We start from the raw sequence: 18615 nt of genomic DNA, 5'->3' as shown, positions 1-18615 counted from the left end.
TGATAAAAAAGTCACAAAAAATTTTTTTAGTAAAAGCAGATTAATAAGATTGAATGAGTTAGTAGGACCTAACCATCTCCCAGTATAGAATTGTAATTTTATCTAAACTGAAAAAACCCACTTTGGTCTGCCACAGGTGGGATGCTTGAGGTGAAAAGACAAAAGAATAAGGTTTCAACAGTTTCGGAGGTCAAAAGAGAAGACTAGTTTTCTTGGCTATCATTGCCTCAACATCAAGGGAGGTGGGCTCTGCAAATAAGTTAATGTACAGCGATCCTCAGTCAAGACTTAATTTTCTTCATCATCACTCCATTAACTATATCAATTTTTAGGCCATTTGGAGGAGTTTGAAGCAGAGTCATTTGTAGTTGCTCCCAAAGTTGCCCTTTCTTAGATGTCTAAACGTCTGAATACAATATCCTCAAAACAGCAAGAGAAAAAGAACATTAGTACTTTTAAAAAGAAAATGCAGATATATTTATGCTCGGACTGGACTTGTAGATTGAGCCACTAAGGTTCAACTTAATTTCAGTTTGTTCAAGAAATCTGAGCTCAAAATAAATGTTTTATTATTTCTTTTAAGAATAACAGAATGATATAGAAGACATTGAGTCACAATTTCAAAAGAAATTCACACCACATTTTGATGCGTAGGAATCATGTTTTACATTTCTGTGGTTGCCCACAGAAGTTGTGTGAGTGAATCCTATTCGTTAGACATGTTGTCAAAAAGAAATAGATTGGGTTAAGATTTTAAATAGGCACACAAGAAAACATAATATCTCTGGAATTTGGGGGTGGAGTTTATGATCCTTGGAAGTGTGCTGAAATTTGGATGTGGTGGCTAAATTCTGGATTATGGATGTGTCCACTTAACTCCATTCCATTGCAGGAGGTAAATCTGGAGATAAGATCGAGATGCTTCCTAACTGAATACATTCCACACTTTGCTAGAGTCGCTGAATCTCTTAAATTGTAGTTTTCTTATTGATGTTATCATGATTGATCATGATGATAATGGTGAATAATTATGCTAACGTATGTGGATAAAGCTTATTTATTTATTGAAGTATAGTAGATTTACAATGTTGTGTTAGTTTCTAGTGTACAGCAAAGTGATTCAGTTATACATAAATATACATATTCTTCTTCACATTCTTTTCCATTCCAGTTTATTACAGGATACGGAATATCGTTCCCTGCGCTATGCAATAAGACCTTGTTGTTTATCTATTTTATATATAGTAGTTTGTGTCTGCTAATCCCAAACTCCTAATTTATCCATCCTCCACCCCCTTTCGCATTTGGTAACCGTAAGTCTGTTTTCTATGTCTCTGAGTCTGTTTCAATAAATAAGTTGTAAATAAGTTCATTTGTGTCATATTTTAGATTCCACATGTAAGTGATATCATATGGTATTTGTCTTTCTCTGTCTGACTTACTTCACTTAATATGATAATCTCCAGGTCCATCCATGTGGCTGCAAATGGCATTATTTCATTCTTTTTTATGGCTGAGAAATATTCTATTGTGTATATATATACCACATCTTCTTGGATAAAACATATTTAAATATTTGTTGGATAGCTTTTGTTGTATCCAAAAATTCACATACGGTGCAGCTCCCTGGTGGTCTACTACCTGGGATCATAAAAAAATTCATATAGAAAATGAAAAATCACAGGAAGGAGGAAGAAGAAGGCTAAGGGGGGAACCACTGAAGTTCAAGTAATTGTTAAAATAATAACTGAAATGTAGAATTTAAAGGTGAACATTAGTGTATGATTTTAGAATATTATGATTTTTATAGATCAGGTAATACTTTCAGAACAATTTAGAGCATCTGATTGCTTACTCTTGTCTTTCTATGAAGTTCAGTTAAGTTTTTCCTCTTTTGTACAGGGAGAAATTGAAATGTAGTGAACATTAAGAGATGTAGATTGATAAAAATAGAACTACCATACGACCCAGCAATCCCACTACTGGGCATATACCCTGAAAAAACCATAATTCAAAGAGAGTCATGTACCACAATGTTCATTGCAGCTCAATTAACAATAACCAGGACATGGAAGCAACCTATGTGTCCATTGACAGATGAATGGATAAAGAAGATGTGGCACATAAATACAATGGACTATTACTCAGGCCTAAAAAAAATGAAATTGAGTTATTTGTAGTGAGGTGGATGGACCTAGATAGAGTCTGTCATACAGAGTGAAGTAAGTCAGAAAGAGAAAAACAAATAACATATGCTAACACATATAAATGAAATCTAAAAAAAAAAAATAGTTCTGAAGAACATAAGGACAGGACAGGAGTAAAGATGCAGAAGTAGAAAATGGACTTGAGAATAAGTGGTGCTGGGAAAACTGGACAGGTACATGTAAAAGTATGAGATGAGATCACTCTCTAACACCATACACAAAAATAAACTCAAAATGGATTAAAGACCTAAATGTAAGGCCAGAAACTATCAAACTCCTAGAGGAAAACATATGCAGAATACTCTATGACATAAATCACAGCAAGATCCTTTTTGACCCTCCTCCTAGAGAAATGGAAATAAAAACAAAAATAAACAAATGGGACCTAATGAAACTTCAAAGCTTTTGCACAGCAAAAGAAGCCATAAACAAGACCAAAAGCCAACCCTCAGAATGGGAGAAAATATTTGGAAATGAAGCAACTGACAAAGGATTAATCTCCAAAATTTACAAGCAGCTCATTAACAAAAAAACAAACAACCCAATCCAAAAATGGGCAGAAGACCTAAATAGACATTTCTCCAAAGAAGATATACAGACTGCCAACAAACACATGAAAGAATGCTCAACATCATTAATCATTAGAGAAATGCAAATCAAAACTACAATGAGATATCATCTCACACCAGTCAGAATGGCCATCATCAAAAAATCTGGAAACAATAAATGCTGGAGAGGGTGTGGAGAAAAGGGAACACTCTTGCACTGCTGGTGGGAATGTGAATTGGTTCAGCTACTATGGAGAACAGTATGGGGGGTCCTTAAAACCCTACAAATAGAACTACCATATGACCCAGCAATCCCACTACTGGGCATATACCCTGAGAAAACCATAATTCAAAAAGAGTCATGTACCAAAATGTTCATTGCAGCCCTGTTTACAATAGCCCGGAGATGGAAGCAACCTAAGTGTCCATCATCGGATGAATGGATAAAGAAGATGTGGCACATATATACAATGGAATATTACTCAGCCATAAAAAGAAACGAAATTCAGCTATTTGTAATGAGGTGGATAGACCTGGAGTCTGTCATACAGAGTGAAGTAAGTCAGAAAGACAAATACCATATGCTAACACATATTTATGGAATTTAAGAAAAAAAATGTCATGAAGAACCTAGGGGTAAGACAGGAATAAAGAAAAGACACAGACCTACTAGAGAATGGACTTGAGGATATGGGGAGGGGGAAGGGTAAGCTGTGACAAAGTGAGAGAGAGGCATGGACATATATACACTACCAAACGTAAGGTAGATAGCTAGTGGGAAGCAGCCGCATAGCATGGGGATATCGGCTCGGTGCTTTGTGACCACCTGGAGGGGTGGAATAGGGAGGGTGGGAGGTAGGGAGACGCAAGAGGGAAGAGATATGGGAACATATGTATATGTATAACTGATTCACTTTGTTATAAAGCAGAAACAAACAAACAAAAAAGAAAATGGACTTGAGGACATGAGGAGGGGGAAGGGTAAGCTGGGGTGAAGTGAGAGAGTGGCATGGACGTATATACAGTACCAAATGTGAAATAGATAGCTAGTGGGAAGCAGCCAAATAGCACAGGGAGATCAACTCGGTGCTTTGTGACCACCTAGAGGGGTGGGATAGGGAGGGTGGGAGGGGATGCAACAGGAAGGAGATATGGGGATATATGTATATGTATAGCTGATTCACTTTGTTACACAGCAGAAACTAACACACCATTGTAAAGCAATTATGCTCCAATAAAGATGCTAAAAAAAAAAAAAAGAAATGTAGTCTAAGTTAATAGTGAAAAAGAAAAGAATCTAAATTAAGAATTTAGTTTAGCTCTCAGAGCCGTGTCCCATGCAGAGTCTCTGCAGGCATCCCACCGCCGCCATATTAAAGTGCCGGTGCTGTCTTTTCACAATCTGAAGCACTGCATGCAAGGTCTCTGCACAAGGCCCCCTGTGAGCATGTGAAACTAGACAAAAGCACAAAGGAAAATACATAAAAAGGAAGAACTACAATCCTGCAGCCTGTGGAACAAAAACCACATTCACAGAAAGAGAGACAAGATGAAAAGGCAGAGGGCTATGTACCAGATGAAGGAACAAGATAAAACCCCAGAAAAACAACTAAATGAAGTGGAGATAGCAACCTTCCAGAAAAAGAATTCAGAGCAACGATAGTGACGATGATCCAGTACCTCAGAAAAAGAATGGAGGCAGAGATCCAGAAGATGCAAGAAATGTTTAACAAAGATTTAGAAGAATTAAAGAACAAACAGAGATGAACAATACAGTAACTGGAATGAAAACCACACTAGAAGGAATCAGTAGCAGAATAACTGAGGCAGAAGAACGGATAAGTGACCTGGACGACAGAATGGTGGAATTCACTGCTGCGGAACAGAATAAAGAATGAAAAGAAATGAAGACAGCCTAAGAGACCTCTAGGACAACATTAAATGCAACAACATTCGCATTATAGGGGTCCCAGAAGGAGAAGAGAGAGAGAAAGGACCAGAGAAAATATTTGAAGAGATTGTAGTCGAAAACTTCCCTAACATGGGAAAGAAAGTAGCCACCCAATTCCAGGAAGCACAGAGACTCCCATACAGGATAAACCCAAGGAGAAACACACCGAGACACATAGTAATCAAATTGGCAAAAGTTAGAGACAAAGAAAAATTATTGAAAGCAGCAAGGGAAAAATGACAAATAACATACAAGGGAACTCTCATAAGGTTAACAGCTGATTTCTCAGCAGAAACTCTACAAGCCAGAAGGGAGTGGCATAATATACTTAAAGTGATGAAAGGGAAAAACCTATTACCAAGATTACTCTACTGGGCAAGGATCTCATTCAGATTCATTGGAGAAATCAAAAGCTTTACAGACAAGCAAAAGCTAAGAGAATTCAGCACCACCAAACCAGCTCTACAAAAAATGCTAAAGGAACTTCTCTAAGTGGGAAACACAAGAGAAGAAAAGAACCTACAAAAACAAACCCAAAACAATTAAGAAAATGGTAATAGGAACATACATATGGATAATTACCTTAAATGTGAATGGATTAAATGCTCCAACCAAAAGACACAGGCATGCTGAATGGATACCAAGACAAGACCCATATATATATGCTGTCTACAAGAGACCCACTTCAGACCTAGGGACACATACCGACTGAAAGTGAGGGGATGGAAAAAGACATTCCGTGCAAAAGGAGATCAAAAGAAAGCAGGAGTAGCATTACTCATATCAGATAAAATAGACTTTAAAAATAAAGACTGTTACAAGAGACAAGGAAGGATACTACGTAATTATCAAGGGATCAATGCAAGAAGATATAACTCTTATAAATATATATGCACCCAACATGGGAGCACCTCCATACATAAAGCAACTGCTAACAGCTATAAAAGAGGAAATCGACAGTAACACAATAATAGTGGGGGACTTTAACATCTCACTTACACCAATGGACAGATCATGCAAAATGAAAATAAATAAGAAAACAGAAGCTTTAAATGACAAAAAGACCGGATAGATTTAATTGATATTTATAGGACATTCTTTCCAAAAACAGGAGATTACACTTTCTTCTCAAGTGCACACAGAACATTCTCCAGGATAGATCACATCTTGGGTCAGAAATCAAGTAAATTTAAGAAAATTCAAATCATATCAAACATCTTTTCTGAACACAACGCTATGAGATTAGAAATCAATTACAGGGAAAAAAATCTGTAAAAAACACAAACACATGGAGGCTAAAAAATACATTACTGAATAACCAAGAGATCGCCGAAGAAGTCAGAGAGGAAATCAAAAAATACCTAGAGACAAATGACAATGAAAGCATGAAGATCCAAAACCTATGGGATGCAGCAAAAGCAGTTGTAAGAGGGAAGTTTATAGCTATACAACCCTACCTCAAGAAACAAGAAAAATATCAAATAAACAATCTATCATTACACCTAAAGGAACTAGAGAAAGAAGAACAAACAAAACCCAATGTTAGCAGAAGGAAATAAACCATAAAGATCAGAGAAGAAATAAATGAAATAGAAACAAAGAAAACAATAACAAAGATCAATAAAACTAAAAGCTCGTTCTTTGAGAAGGTAAACAAAATTGATAAACCATTAGCCAGACTCATCAAGAAAAAGAGGGAGGGGACTCAAATCAATAAAATTACAAATGCAAAAGGAGAAGTTACAACAGACACTGCAGAAATACAGAGCATCTTAAGAGACTATTACAAGCAACTCTATGCCAATAAAATGGACAACCTGGAAGAAATGGACAAATTCTTAGAAAGGTATAACCTTTCAAGAGTGAATGAGGAAGAAATAGAAAATATGAACAGACCAATCAGAAGTAATGAAATTGAAACTGTGATTAAATCACCAGATGGCTTCACAGGTGAAGTCTATCAAACATTTAGAGAAGAGCTAACACCCATCCTTCTCAAACTCTTCGAAGAAATTGCAGAGGAAGGAACACTCCCAAAATCATTCTATGAGGCCATCATCACCCTCATACCAAAACCAGAAAAAGATACTACAAAAAAAGAAAATTACAGACCAATATCACTGATGCATATAGATGAAAAAATCCTCAACTAAATACTAGCAAACAGAATCCAACAACACATTAAAAGGATCATGCACCATGATCAAGTGGGATTTATCCCAGGGATGCAAGGATTCTTCAATATACACAAATTAATCAATGTGATACACTATATTAACAAATTGAAGAATAAAAACCATATGATCACCTCAATAGATGCAGAAAAAGCTTTTGACGAAATTCAACAACCATTTATGATAAAGTCTCTCCAGAGAGTGGGCATAGAGGGAACCTACCTCAAAATAATAAAGGCCATATATGACAAACCCACAGCAAGCATCATTCTCCATGGTGAAAAACTGTAAGCATTTCCTCTAAGATCAGGAAGAAGACAAGGATGTCCACTCTCACCACTGTTATTCAACATAGTTTTGGAAGTTCTAGCCACGGCAATCAGAGAAGAGAAAGAAATAAAAGGAATACAAATTGGAAAAGGAGTAATACTGTCACTTTGCAGTTGACATGATACTATACATAGAGAATCCTAAAGATGCCACCAGAGAACTACTAGAGCTCATCAATGAATTTGGTCAAGTTGCAGGGTACAAAATTAATGCACAGAAATCTCTTGCATTCCTATACATTAATGATGACAAATCTGAAATAGAAATATAGGAAACACTCCCATTTACCACTGTAACAAAAAGAATAAAATACCTAGGAGTAAACCTACCCAGGGAGACAAAAGAGCTGTATGTGGAAAAGTATAAGACACTACTGAAAGAAATTAAGGATGATACCAACAGTTGGAGAGATATACCATGTTCTTGGATTGGAAGAATCATTACTTTGAAAATGACTATACTACCCAAAGCAATTTACAGATTCAATGCAATCCCTATCAAATTACCAACTGCATTTTTTACGGAACTTGAACAAATCATCATAAAATTTGTATGGAGACACAAAAGACTGCTAATAGCCAAAGCAGTCTTGAGGGAAAAAAACGGAGCTGGAGGAATCCGTCTCCCTGACTTCAGACTATACTACAAAGCTATAGTAATCAATACAATATGGTACTGGCACAAAAACAGAAACATAGATCGATGCAACAAGATAGAATGCCCAGAGATAAACCCACACACCTATGGTCAACTAATCTATGACAAAGGAGACAAGCATTTACAATGGAGAAAAGACAGCCTCTTCAGTAAGTGATGTTGGGAAAACTGGACAGGTACATGTAAAAGAATGAAATTAGAACACTCCCTAACACCATACACAAAAATGAACTCAAAATGGATTAGAGACCTAAATGTAAGACTGGGCACTATAAAAGTCTTAGAGGAAAACATAGAACACTCTTTGAGATAAATCACAGCAAGACCTTTTTTGATCCACCTCCTATAGTAATGGAAATAAAAACAAAAATAAACAAACGGACCTAATGAAACTTCAAAGTTTTTTCACAGTAAAGAAAACCATAAATAAGACGAAGACACAACCCTTAGAATGGGAGAAAATATTTGCAAATGAATCATTGGACAAGGGGTTAATCTCCAAAATATATAAACAGCTCATGGAGCTCAATATTAAGATGACTAGCAACTCTATCAAAAAATGGGCAGAAGACCTAAATAGACATTTCTCCAAAGAAGACATACAGATGGCCAAGAAGCACATGAAAAGCTGCTCAATATCACTAATTATTAGAGAAATGCAAATCAAAACTACAATGAGGTATCACCTCACACCAGTTAGAATGGGCATCATCAGAAAATCTACAAACAACAAATGCTGGAGAGGGAGTGGAGAAAAGGGAACCCTCTTGCACTGTTGGTGGGAATATAAATTGATACAGCCACTATGGAGAACCATATGCAGGTTCCTTAAAGAACTAAAAATAGAATTACCGTATGACCCAGCCATCCCACTACTGGGCATATACACAGAAAAAACCATAATTCATAAAGACACATACACCCCAAAATGTTCATTGTAGCCCTATTTACAATAGCCAGGTCATGGAAGCAACGTAAATGCCCATCGACAGACGATTGGATAAAGAAGAAGTGGTACATATATACAATGGAATAAAAGCCATAAAAAGGAACGGAATTAGGTCATTTGTAGAGACGTGGATGGATCTAGAGACTGTCATATAGCGTGAAGTAAGTCAGAAAGAGAAAAACAAACCGTATATTAACGCATATATGTGGAACCTAGAAAAATGGTACAGATGAACCAGTTTGCAGGGCAGAAATAGAGACACAGATGTAGAGAACAGACGTATGGACACCAAGTGGGGAAAGCGGCGGGGGAGTGGGGGTGGTGGTTTGATGAATTGGGCAGTGGGGGTTGATATGTATAAACTGATGTGTATAAAATGGATGACTAATAAGAAAAATAAGTAAATAAATAAATAATTTAAAAAAAGGAATTTAGTTTAGCTGTTCTCCCTTAAAGCAGAAATACTCTTCTTTGGTAATCAGTCATGGAAGAGCATCTGTGGATAGGTGAAATGCTCTCAACACATCTGTTTTTGGGACTCACAGGGTTTTATTTCATAGTTGTGTTTCCAGATATTTGATTAGAGGTGGAGGTGGGGTCGGGTTGGAGTAACTGAAAAAGGTATGCTCTTCATAAAGATTTAAGTAAATATTAACTGCATTAGGTATTTTGTTAATTAAATAATTATTATAAAATACTTTCACTTTCCTAGTATTTTAGTTCTTAGTGTTTATTTCAATACATTTCCAAAATTAAGCACACCATAATGTTTCCTTTTTGTTTTATGATAGGTTTGTGACCAAATTATTGGAAGACCTTATCTTCTTTGTTGCTGATGTACCTAACAATGGACAAGACGTTCTGGATGTGGTAATCACCAAGCCAAACCGAGAACGTCAGAAATTAATGAGGGAACAAAACATATTGGCACAGGTGAATGTTTCCATGTACTAATTTTTCATATTTTATCTTTTTGAATTATAGTATCAGGAAAGTTCTTGTATTCGTTATCTATTGATGTGTAACAAGTTAGCCGAAAACTTAGTGTCGCAAAGCAGATACTTACAGTTTCTGCAGATTAGGAATCTGGGGGTGGACAGTTCTTGCTCAGGGTGTTTCACAGGCTGCAATCAAGGTGCTGGCTGGACTGCAGTCACCTCGACGCTCAAATGGGAGAGGATTCACTTTCCAGCTCACTGGCATGGACCTCCGCACAGGGCTGCCTCAAGAGCCGGCAGTTTGCTTTCCTTAGAAGTGAGAGATCCAGGACAGAGCAAGAGAGGGCCTTCAGATGGAGGCCATAGTTTTCTTGTAACCTAATCTTAGAAGTAACATCTCATCATTTCTACCTTGTTTCTTAGTTAGAAGTGAGTCCATAAATCCAGCCCACAGTCAAGAAGACAGTATTCCATACGAGTATAATTCCAGGAGGCAGGGATCATTGGGGGCCATCTTGGAGACAGCCTATCACAGACCTTTAAAAACCTCCGTGGTCAGACTGTCTCCAGAAAATATGCTGTAATGCTTTTTTAAGTACAATTTCCAGGGGAACTTGAAAGCTGCCATCTCCATTTGCTTCCTACTTTTTTCCCTTTCTTCCTTCGAAAAGTAGGGCAGTCTATTCATCAGCTCCCAAGTGCTCTATACAGTATTCTGGTTTTTTCCCTGAAAGTCTAGAGCTGCTTCTGTGCTGTGTCTTCCTGAAATTGTTCATAACATGCCAGTAAATTAATTTACTCCTTAATAATATGCACATTTGGACATGCCTACCTTCATGCATTCTTTTTATTCTGATAATTGTTATATAAAGTAATGGGCTTCTGCATTAATTGTGGACTGAAGGAAGATACTTAAATAAAATTTATGTTGTTGATATACATGTTCTTGTGGAGTTGGGAAAGGAAGACAGTAGACATATTGTCAATTAATATTCTATAGCTAATTGTCTGAGTATATAAAATCAACATTTTTCTCAAAGAAAGTAAAGGTTGTAAATCTAATGAGAGAAAGCCTTTTCTGACATTAGCATTTCTTTTGTATAAAACATTTGATTTCAAGGACTTTTAGGACCTTGAATGATTTATTAATATTATTTCAACCAACATATGTCAAACATTTTACTTTAGTATTATAGATAATAAAATTCAAGGTTTAGTGAATATAGAATTACTGAAGAAACTTTAATTCATGTTATATTTCATGAACTACAAAGGATAATTCCATTCCGTTTCGCTTTCTTGTATGACTCCTCATATCTTTGCCTAGTTGCTCTTTCATAAACAATTTGCTTATCCTACCAGTTCATCTCCAGGTGATCCTACCTGCTGTCTTGCTGCCTAAAAGAATTATGTTCCTTAGTGATTTTTAAATACTTCCCACTGCTAATCTTCTTACAAGAAGAATCTGAGTCACTGGGTATCACTAGCTGCCCATATGGCTCCTTATTTATTTTGAATGCTTATGCATTCATTGATTTGGCCACATCTTTATGTATAGAAACAATAAACGAATTCTTTTATGAAGAGGTTTAAAAGCAATATTTGGAGGCAGTTTTTTGATGTCAGTTTCAGATGAAAAGTAAATATTTTCCTGATATTATTTTGATTCTAGAAAGTTATAGAAAATAATAGAATTATAAAGCCTATCGAAATCAAACTATATTTTAGTTCATCTGAATATGTTCATGTAACTTGGTACAACCTAACATCTTTATATTTTTATTATAATACAATAGAATTTCTAAACAAAATTAAGCATTTTATTTAAATATTTTTTTGTCATTCAATTTAGGGAATCCTCTTAGCAGTATTTTTCTGTCCGTTAATATGTTGGTCTTGTATCCTAAAAAAATCTTTTTTATTTTTTACTTTACGTTAATTCTATTCAAATATTACAAAAGTGTTTTCCAGTCAGTGTAATAAACACACTGTTTATTGCAATGTTGCAAAACGTGCACCTCCATTCATCAGAATAAGCGGTTGTTTTTTTTTCCTGTTAGGTATTTGGGATTCTGAAAGCACCCTTTAAGGAGAAAGCCGGAGAAGGCTCAATGCTGAGACTTGAAGATCTGGGGGATCAAAGATATGCCCCCTACAAGTACATGCTGAGGCTGTGCTACCGTGTGCTGAGACATTCACAGCAGGACTACCGGAAAAATCAGGTGGAGGGTGGCTCTCCTTTTTACCTCTGTTTAACATCTAAAGTATGGGCAAAGTTCTTTGGTTACTGTTCTAAGACATTTAAATAGGAACGGGAAAGTCTGCTTTGCAATGCAATGTTTTATATCGGCAACACACAAAAATGACCTAAAATGTAATTGAGCTGACATATGTATTTATTCTTCCATGTAAAGTTAGAATTGTCAGGGGAGGATGTCTAAGTCCTTGTATGTGCATGGTATTAGCTCCTGCTGGGCAGGAGCCATGCTGGATATGTTATGTAAAGATGAATGAGACATTTTTTGGCATTTCCAGGAGCATGCGCAGTACCAAATCGCTGTGTGTAGGCCAAAGAATTCATTGTCTGGTGGAAAAGGTATGACATGTACATCTGAAACATAAGGTAGAGGCATAGAGGGGACAGGAGAGATAGGAGAGCATTGTGGGAATTCAGGAGAGAGAGGAGCTCAGCTGGGGGAACCCAGGAAGAGCACTTGGAGAAGAAACATTTGGGTTGGATGAAAATCATTTTCAGAAATTGTATGGGAACAAGCATTTCAGTGAAGAGATATTTCTGAAAAGAGAATGATGGATCCTAGAAAGGGCACTTTCATCCCAAGACATTCCTAACTGTGGAGGACAGGGAACCCAGGTGTGTCCAGGGATATAGCTAAAAGTTCCCAACTGCAAGTGAAGTTTCTTTTAAGTCTCAGTTTTGTCTTAAAATATATATAATATTTTGCAATGTGCTCAATAATACACATTTGCTGAATATAACATTGCTTTCAGTTAATTATCGTTTGGTACATTAGTGTCCCATGTTTCTCTTAGCCAGTTGGAGAGATGAGTACATAGTTTGTAAACTTCACTGATGAGTTTGGTCCATGGGGAAGGATGCTGTAAGAGAAAGCTGGGAAGGCAGGTAGGGCTGAGCCATGGAGGGGCTAGGTCGTCAGGCCTGGAGGCTGCAGGTTATTTGGGAATAGTTAGTAGTATTTACTGAGTGCTAACATTTTACCAGGTTCAGTTCTAAGCACTTTTCACAACATAACTTGGTTAATACTGGGTTAAGATGAAGAACTGAGGCACAGAGAGGTTAAATAAATTGCCAAAGAATACACAGTTTTGACTGGAGCCAGTATTCAAACCCAGGCTCTTAATAATCATAGTACTGCCTCTAAAGTAGTCTAAAAGTTATTTGGCAAGAAAAAAAAATTGCTTTAAAAAAAAGTGTGAAAATACATTTTTTTTGAAATTCAGTTTAAAGATTAAGAAAAAGTCTAAAAAGAATATGTAAAACAGATTAACCAGAAGATAAATAATTTGACAAGGACAAGAGTGAGGAAGCAGATAATATAAACAGATTCTTAAATGCTTTTTAATATAATCCTAGTTATAAACATTTTTCCTCCCAATTGAAAATGCTTGTCATTGGAATTATTTTTCCCAACTTCATTGCATTCCTTTAAGATGGCAAGGTAATGTAGGTAAAGTTATGTTGTTTTATTGGAAGGAAAATTAAGTTCCAGAACGTCAAACGACAGCACTCAGAGAGTCAGCTTCCGAGAAGCCCCAGATACCAGGGCCATGTTATTCAGCGGAGGTCAGGGATGGCGGTGGGACTGGCGGTCACTCTGTGGCCTCATTTCCCTTCTCGGGTCTAGAAAGATCTACTTGGCTAGACAGGCCTCCACTCCACACTACATGCAGTAGTCTATGAGAGAGATTGAATTAACTGAAAAAATTAATAGGTCTACAGGGTTTACCTGGTACCCTCAGAACCATGGGACCCCCTAATGTGTGTGTCCTCCGTTACACTCAGTCTTTGGGAGGGTCCTGTGGACCCGCTTTCCACAGCACTGCCCTGTGCTTCAGCACCAGATATCCTTGGTTTGGCTGTTCTGCTAGTACCTAGTAGATTGTCCAGGCAGCATGTCTCAACTGGTGTCTTTTCCCAGTCCCTCGAGGTCTGGCACAAAGTTCTTTCTCACTCCTCCCTGTCTAAGCTGGGGACTCCCATGCCTGGTGTCCTGAGGAGTGACTTCCCTGGTGGTGCAGTGGTTAAGAATCCACCTGCCAATGCAGGGGACATGGGTTTGAGACCTGGTCCAGGAAGATCCCACATGCCGCGGAGCAACTAAGCCCATGAGCCACAACTACTGAGCCCACATGCTGCAAGTACTGAAGCCCGCGTGCCTAGAGCCCACGCTCCGCAACAAGAGAAGCCACCGCAATGAGAAGCCCACCCACCGCAATGAAGAGCTCACTGCAACTAGAGAAAGCCGGTGTGCAACAATGAAGACCCAATGGAGCCAAAAATAAATAATAATAATAAAAAAAATAAAGCATGAGCAGAAAGACTTTCTACTTTTTGCATAATTCCTTCTTCTCCTTTATCCTCACCTATATTTTATAGAGTCCTAATAGGGAATTCTTTTGAGATTTAGTACTAACGCAAGTCTTTCATGTTGAGTTTCTGTTTATTGTTATTTATAGAATTTGGAGACACCTCTAATTTCGTTTGATTATTTACTGACATCTTGATCTATTTATCAAACATCTGGAGGTTTGCCTTATATCGGGGTCTGATTACCATAGTCGTACAAGTGTATAAATTAATACATATCTTTAAAATGATACACTAATAGAAGACATTTACTTTACTTAACTGGTACCCAATATACAAAACCATCATTTTGAAAAAGGCCACAGAATTGCTGCGTAGAATATAATGAGATTTGTGTAACCAGTAGCATTTTCAAGGAACAGGTAGGTTCCAGTAAATCTTAAGGCAAAAGCACTTTCTAATCAATAAATTTTCCCATCATAGAAAAAATCCCCAAGGAGAACCTCCAAGAAATTGAAGTGAAAACTTTGGGTTGTGGACGGGGTTAAGCTTACCAGTGCTGTGGTTGGCTGAGGCGTGGCTCGGAAGAGAGGCGAGGTGGTGGGAAGAAGGAGCAGATGGAACCATGCATGAGGGGAGCTCGCCAGTGGCTTTCTCCTGCTCTAAGAATGAATGTTTCTGTGTTCACCGTGGCTCGCAAGGGCCTCACCTCCCACGTCAGCTCTTGCTTTCTGCTCACTCGCTGTACTCCAGCCACAATGGCCACCTTGTGTTTACAGAACTCCGAAGACTGGGTTCCGCCATTATAGAGCCTTCCACTTGGTACTCCCACTGCTCGATGGCTTCTCTCCCCATGGCTGCCTCCTTTTTTTTTTATCATTTCCATCATTCCTATCATAGGTCAAATTTCCCCTCTTCAAGAGTCTACCCCATCTCAAGTTGTCACCTTTTCCCATCCCTCTGTTTGTTTCATTTCACTTCTCAACATGTAAAATGATCCTATTTGCTACCTCATTGACTGCCCCTTCTCACTAGGATGTAAGCTCTATGGGAGCTTATCTGTCTTACTGCCGCATCCCTAGTCTTGCAAACTACCTGGCATGGCTTTTCAGAAATATGTCTTGGATGAATGGATCTGATCAATAAAGTGATCAATCACATTATCTTGTTGGATAGCTTTTTAAAGACAAAAAGTGCTGTGAAATTTTATCATTATTTTAAAGAGATTTAATAGGTCATTGTGGTATATGTATAAAAAAGAAATCAGCTAAGTTCACCTGGGATCGTCATGTAACGGTATAGAGCTCATGCTTCATGAACCAAATGTCAAAGGGTCATTTTTGTTTCTATAATTATGCCAGAATCCTAGGTTATAGCTCTTAGGGAGTGTTCGAAGAAAGGCGTCTGTTATACTGGTGAGATCATCACTTAACATGTCATAAAAAATTGTCATTTTAACTCAGTTTATTTTTGTTTTTCTCACTTGTAAGAGTGTAAGCACCTGTATGAAAATTATTACTAGGCACGTAATTTTCTGTTATAATTTGAATGAGGTATATGCGAATAGATTTCCATTTCCTTCCTCAGATATCCTATTTACTAAAGAATTATTTGTTTGCTCTTCTTTAACAATAATTTTTAGCGAGTTTTCTGTTATGAATAAATTAATCAATGTTGCTGACCCTAATAGAACCTGTTATTATCTTTGTCAGTGCGTTCTGACAGTCTTTCTCCTTTGTAGGAATATATTGCTAAGAATTTCTGTGTCATGCAGTCCCAGATTGGCTATGATATTTTGGCAGAAGATACCATCACAGCTTTGTTGCACAACAACAGAAAACTACTAGAGAAACACATCACAGCAAAAGAAATAGAAACATTTGTTAGTTTACTCAGGAGAAATCGGGAGCCAAGGTTTGAAGTGGTTCATGCAGTATTCTTTTCTTGTGGGGACTGTGGCTTTTTGCTTTATTTTTAGAACTTTTTTAAAGTTCGAATTGTTTCATGGACAAAACAGTGTTGGGCTTATTGCTATAATAATTATGTACCATAAACAGTTATTATAGGAGATCAAAACCCTTTATAGACGTATTTAAGTGTAATTGATTTTCACTCTGATAACTTGTGTTTCTATAGTACCCCATAGTTTTTCAAAATATATTCATATTTCATTCAATTCAATACATTGCCTCATTTAAACACTTGCACATTCTCATGAAGTACACTGGTCGTATAATATTATCCACATTTTAGAGATGAGAAAATAGAAGCCTAGAGACCAACTAGGAACAGAATTTAGAGTTTCTGACTCTGCGTCAAGTACCCTGTCTCTTATACCATGCTGCCTTATCTGGGAGAAATGAATGCAGAAATGTCAAGCAGATTGACAAAATTTTCTTACTTAGCAAGCAAATAAGTGTTAGAAGGTAGAATTGGGCCTCAGACTTGACCAGGCCATATTCATGTTGATTAAGTATGTGCTGTATGTCTGTTTTACTCAGTACATTAGCCTTGATGTGGCTTTGTTTTGATATTGTAAATATAACAAGTCACAGTGCTGTGGGATGAATATCACCAAATAAATAAAAGCAAACATATCATTTTTGGAAACAAGATTTGTCCTAAATACAAATAATTGGATATTTAATTTGTTTCTAACGGTGCGGTAGATAAGCAACACATTAGAAAAATGTTGCATGGAAATAATATTAAAAATATATCTAGAAAGTCAGTTTCATTATATCTCAAAGTATATTTGGGGGTATGATTTTATAAGATGCTTTTTGTTAATGATCAATTTAATTTTTTCTCTTGTCAGGTTTTTGGATTATTTATCAGATCTCTGTGTGTCTAATACCACAGCTATACCTGTAACTCAAGAACTCATCTGCAAATTTATGTTGAGCCCAGGCAATGCAGATATTCTCATTCAAACTAAGTAAGCCCAGAGGATGGAGACATCTTATCCTGTTCATTATTTGTAAGCAGTACAGTTCCTTATCATGTTTCTGAATGAGCTTGTTCATAGATTTCATGTGTGTTATTTATTTCAAGGCTGGTCTCAATGCAAGGAGACAACCCCATGGAGAGCGCCATCCTTTCAGATGACATTGATGAGGAAGAAGTTTGGCTGTACTGGATTGACAGCAACAAGGAACCTCATGGCAAAGCTATCAGGCACCTTGCTCAGGAAGCAAAAGAAGGCACCAAGGCTGATGTAGAAGTTCTTACCTACTACAGGTTAAGTATTGTAGAGAATGGTAGTTCTTAGTCTCACATATTCATTGAGAGATGATTCTCTGACATCTATAAAAGTTCGGTATCTATGAAGAAGAAATTTAAGAAGTTGTGTCAGAACTAGGGTAGCTGAAATATTTAGTATTATTTAAAATATTCACAGTAAATGTAAACATCTGTGTTTTCCACATATACCACTTGCAATTTTCTAGTTTTCCACTAGGTTGGAACTGTTGTGCAACAAAGGATTTTTTCCTCTTGTTGACTGGTGTGGGTGCAGATGAGAGACATGTTGGGACCTAGATAATCGAGTTGAGAGGGAGGTGAAATTGGGGTTGGGGAAGCTGATCCGGTTGTAGGGGTGACCTCAGAGAAAGTTAGCTGGTAGTTATGTATATACCACTTGTGATTATGTGGAGACCTAGGGCTTCAGAGAAACTGGTGTCTTTAGCTGTGAAAGTTCAGCGGGGGCATATGGCAGTCGAAATTTCAATGGTAGTTGCTGGTGGTCAGTATATTGGGAGCAAGAAACTAGCTGGCATTTTTGACTCTAAGGCTTGGAAACCCAAGGCAGAAGCCCTTGGGCAACTTTGGGCCCAAAAGACAGGAATCTGAGAAAGGCAGAGAATTCACTGTGTTCCCTGGGTTCTGTAGCTACAGCTACAAAGCCAAAGGCTACTTTCTGGATCTCGGAGGCTGATGAATCCAAGTGTACTGATGCCTTTGGATTGATCACATTTGGTTTGGGAACTGAGTGAGTCTACCCTTGGAGTGTAGATACCAGAGCCTGGAGCTGAGTGAGCCTGGGAAAGGCAGAGAAACATGGTTTCATGTGAGCTGTTGTCCATAGCCTACAGGCTTAGTGTATTTGCAGACCTAGGAAACCGAGAACTGAGAGCCTAATGACACTCTCCACCAGATATATGTTGCCGGAACAAGTAAGAGAAGTTGCAACTGAATGGGCATAAAGGTGATTTCATCTGTGTGTTGTCCTTTTTTTTTTTTTTTTTGCGGTATGCGGGCCTCTCACTGCTGTGGCCCCTCCCGTCACGGAGCA

At 37.5% G+C, this 18615-nt stretch overlaps 1 protein-coding gene across 1 annotated transcript in view; it reads left to right on the top strand.

Annotated features, from left to right (window-relative positions):
• The window catches only part of ITPR2 (inositol 1,4,5-trisphosphate receptor type 2), a 526257-nt gene that overhangs the window by 153839 nt on the left and 353803 nt on the right, over positions 1-18615 (top strand). Inside the window, exons 14-18 of the mRNA XM_082849662.1 lie at positions 9608-9749; positions 11815-11976; positions 16063-16235; positions 17140-17259; positions 17376-17561. Of these exons, the coding sequence (XP_082705788.1) occupies positions 9608-9749; positions 11815-11976; positions 16063-16235; positions 17140-17259; positions 17376-17561 (783 nt within the window). The remainder of the gene's footprint in view (positions 1-9607; positions 9750-11814; positions 11977-16062; positions 16236-17139; positions 17260-17375; positions 17562-18615) is intronic.

Source organism: Leucopleurus acutus (assembly GCF_964270905.1).
Source record: "Leucopleurus acutus genome assembly, chromosome: 11".
In the NCBI taxonomy this organism is placed as follows: domain Eukaryota; kingdom Metazoa; phylum Chordata; class Mammalia; order Artiodactyla; family Delphinidae; genus Leucopleurus; species Leucopleurus acutus.
Note: the sequence above shows the minus strand (reverse complement) of the source record. Positions and strands in the feature narration are given on the sequence as shown.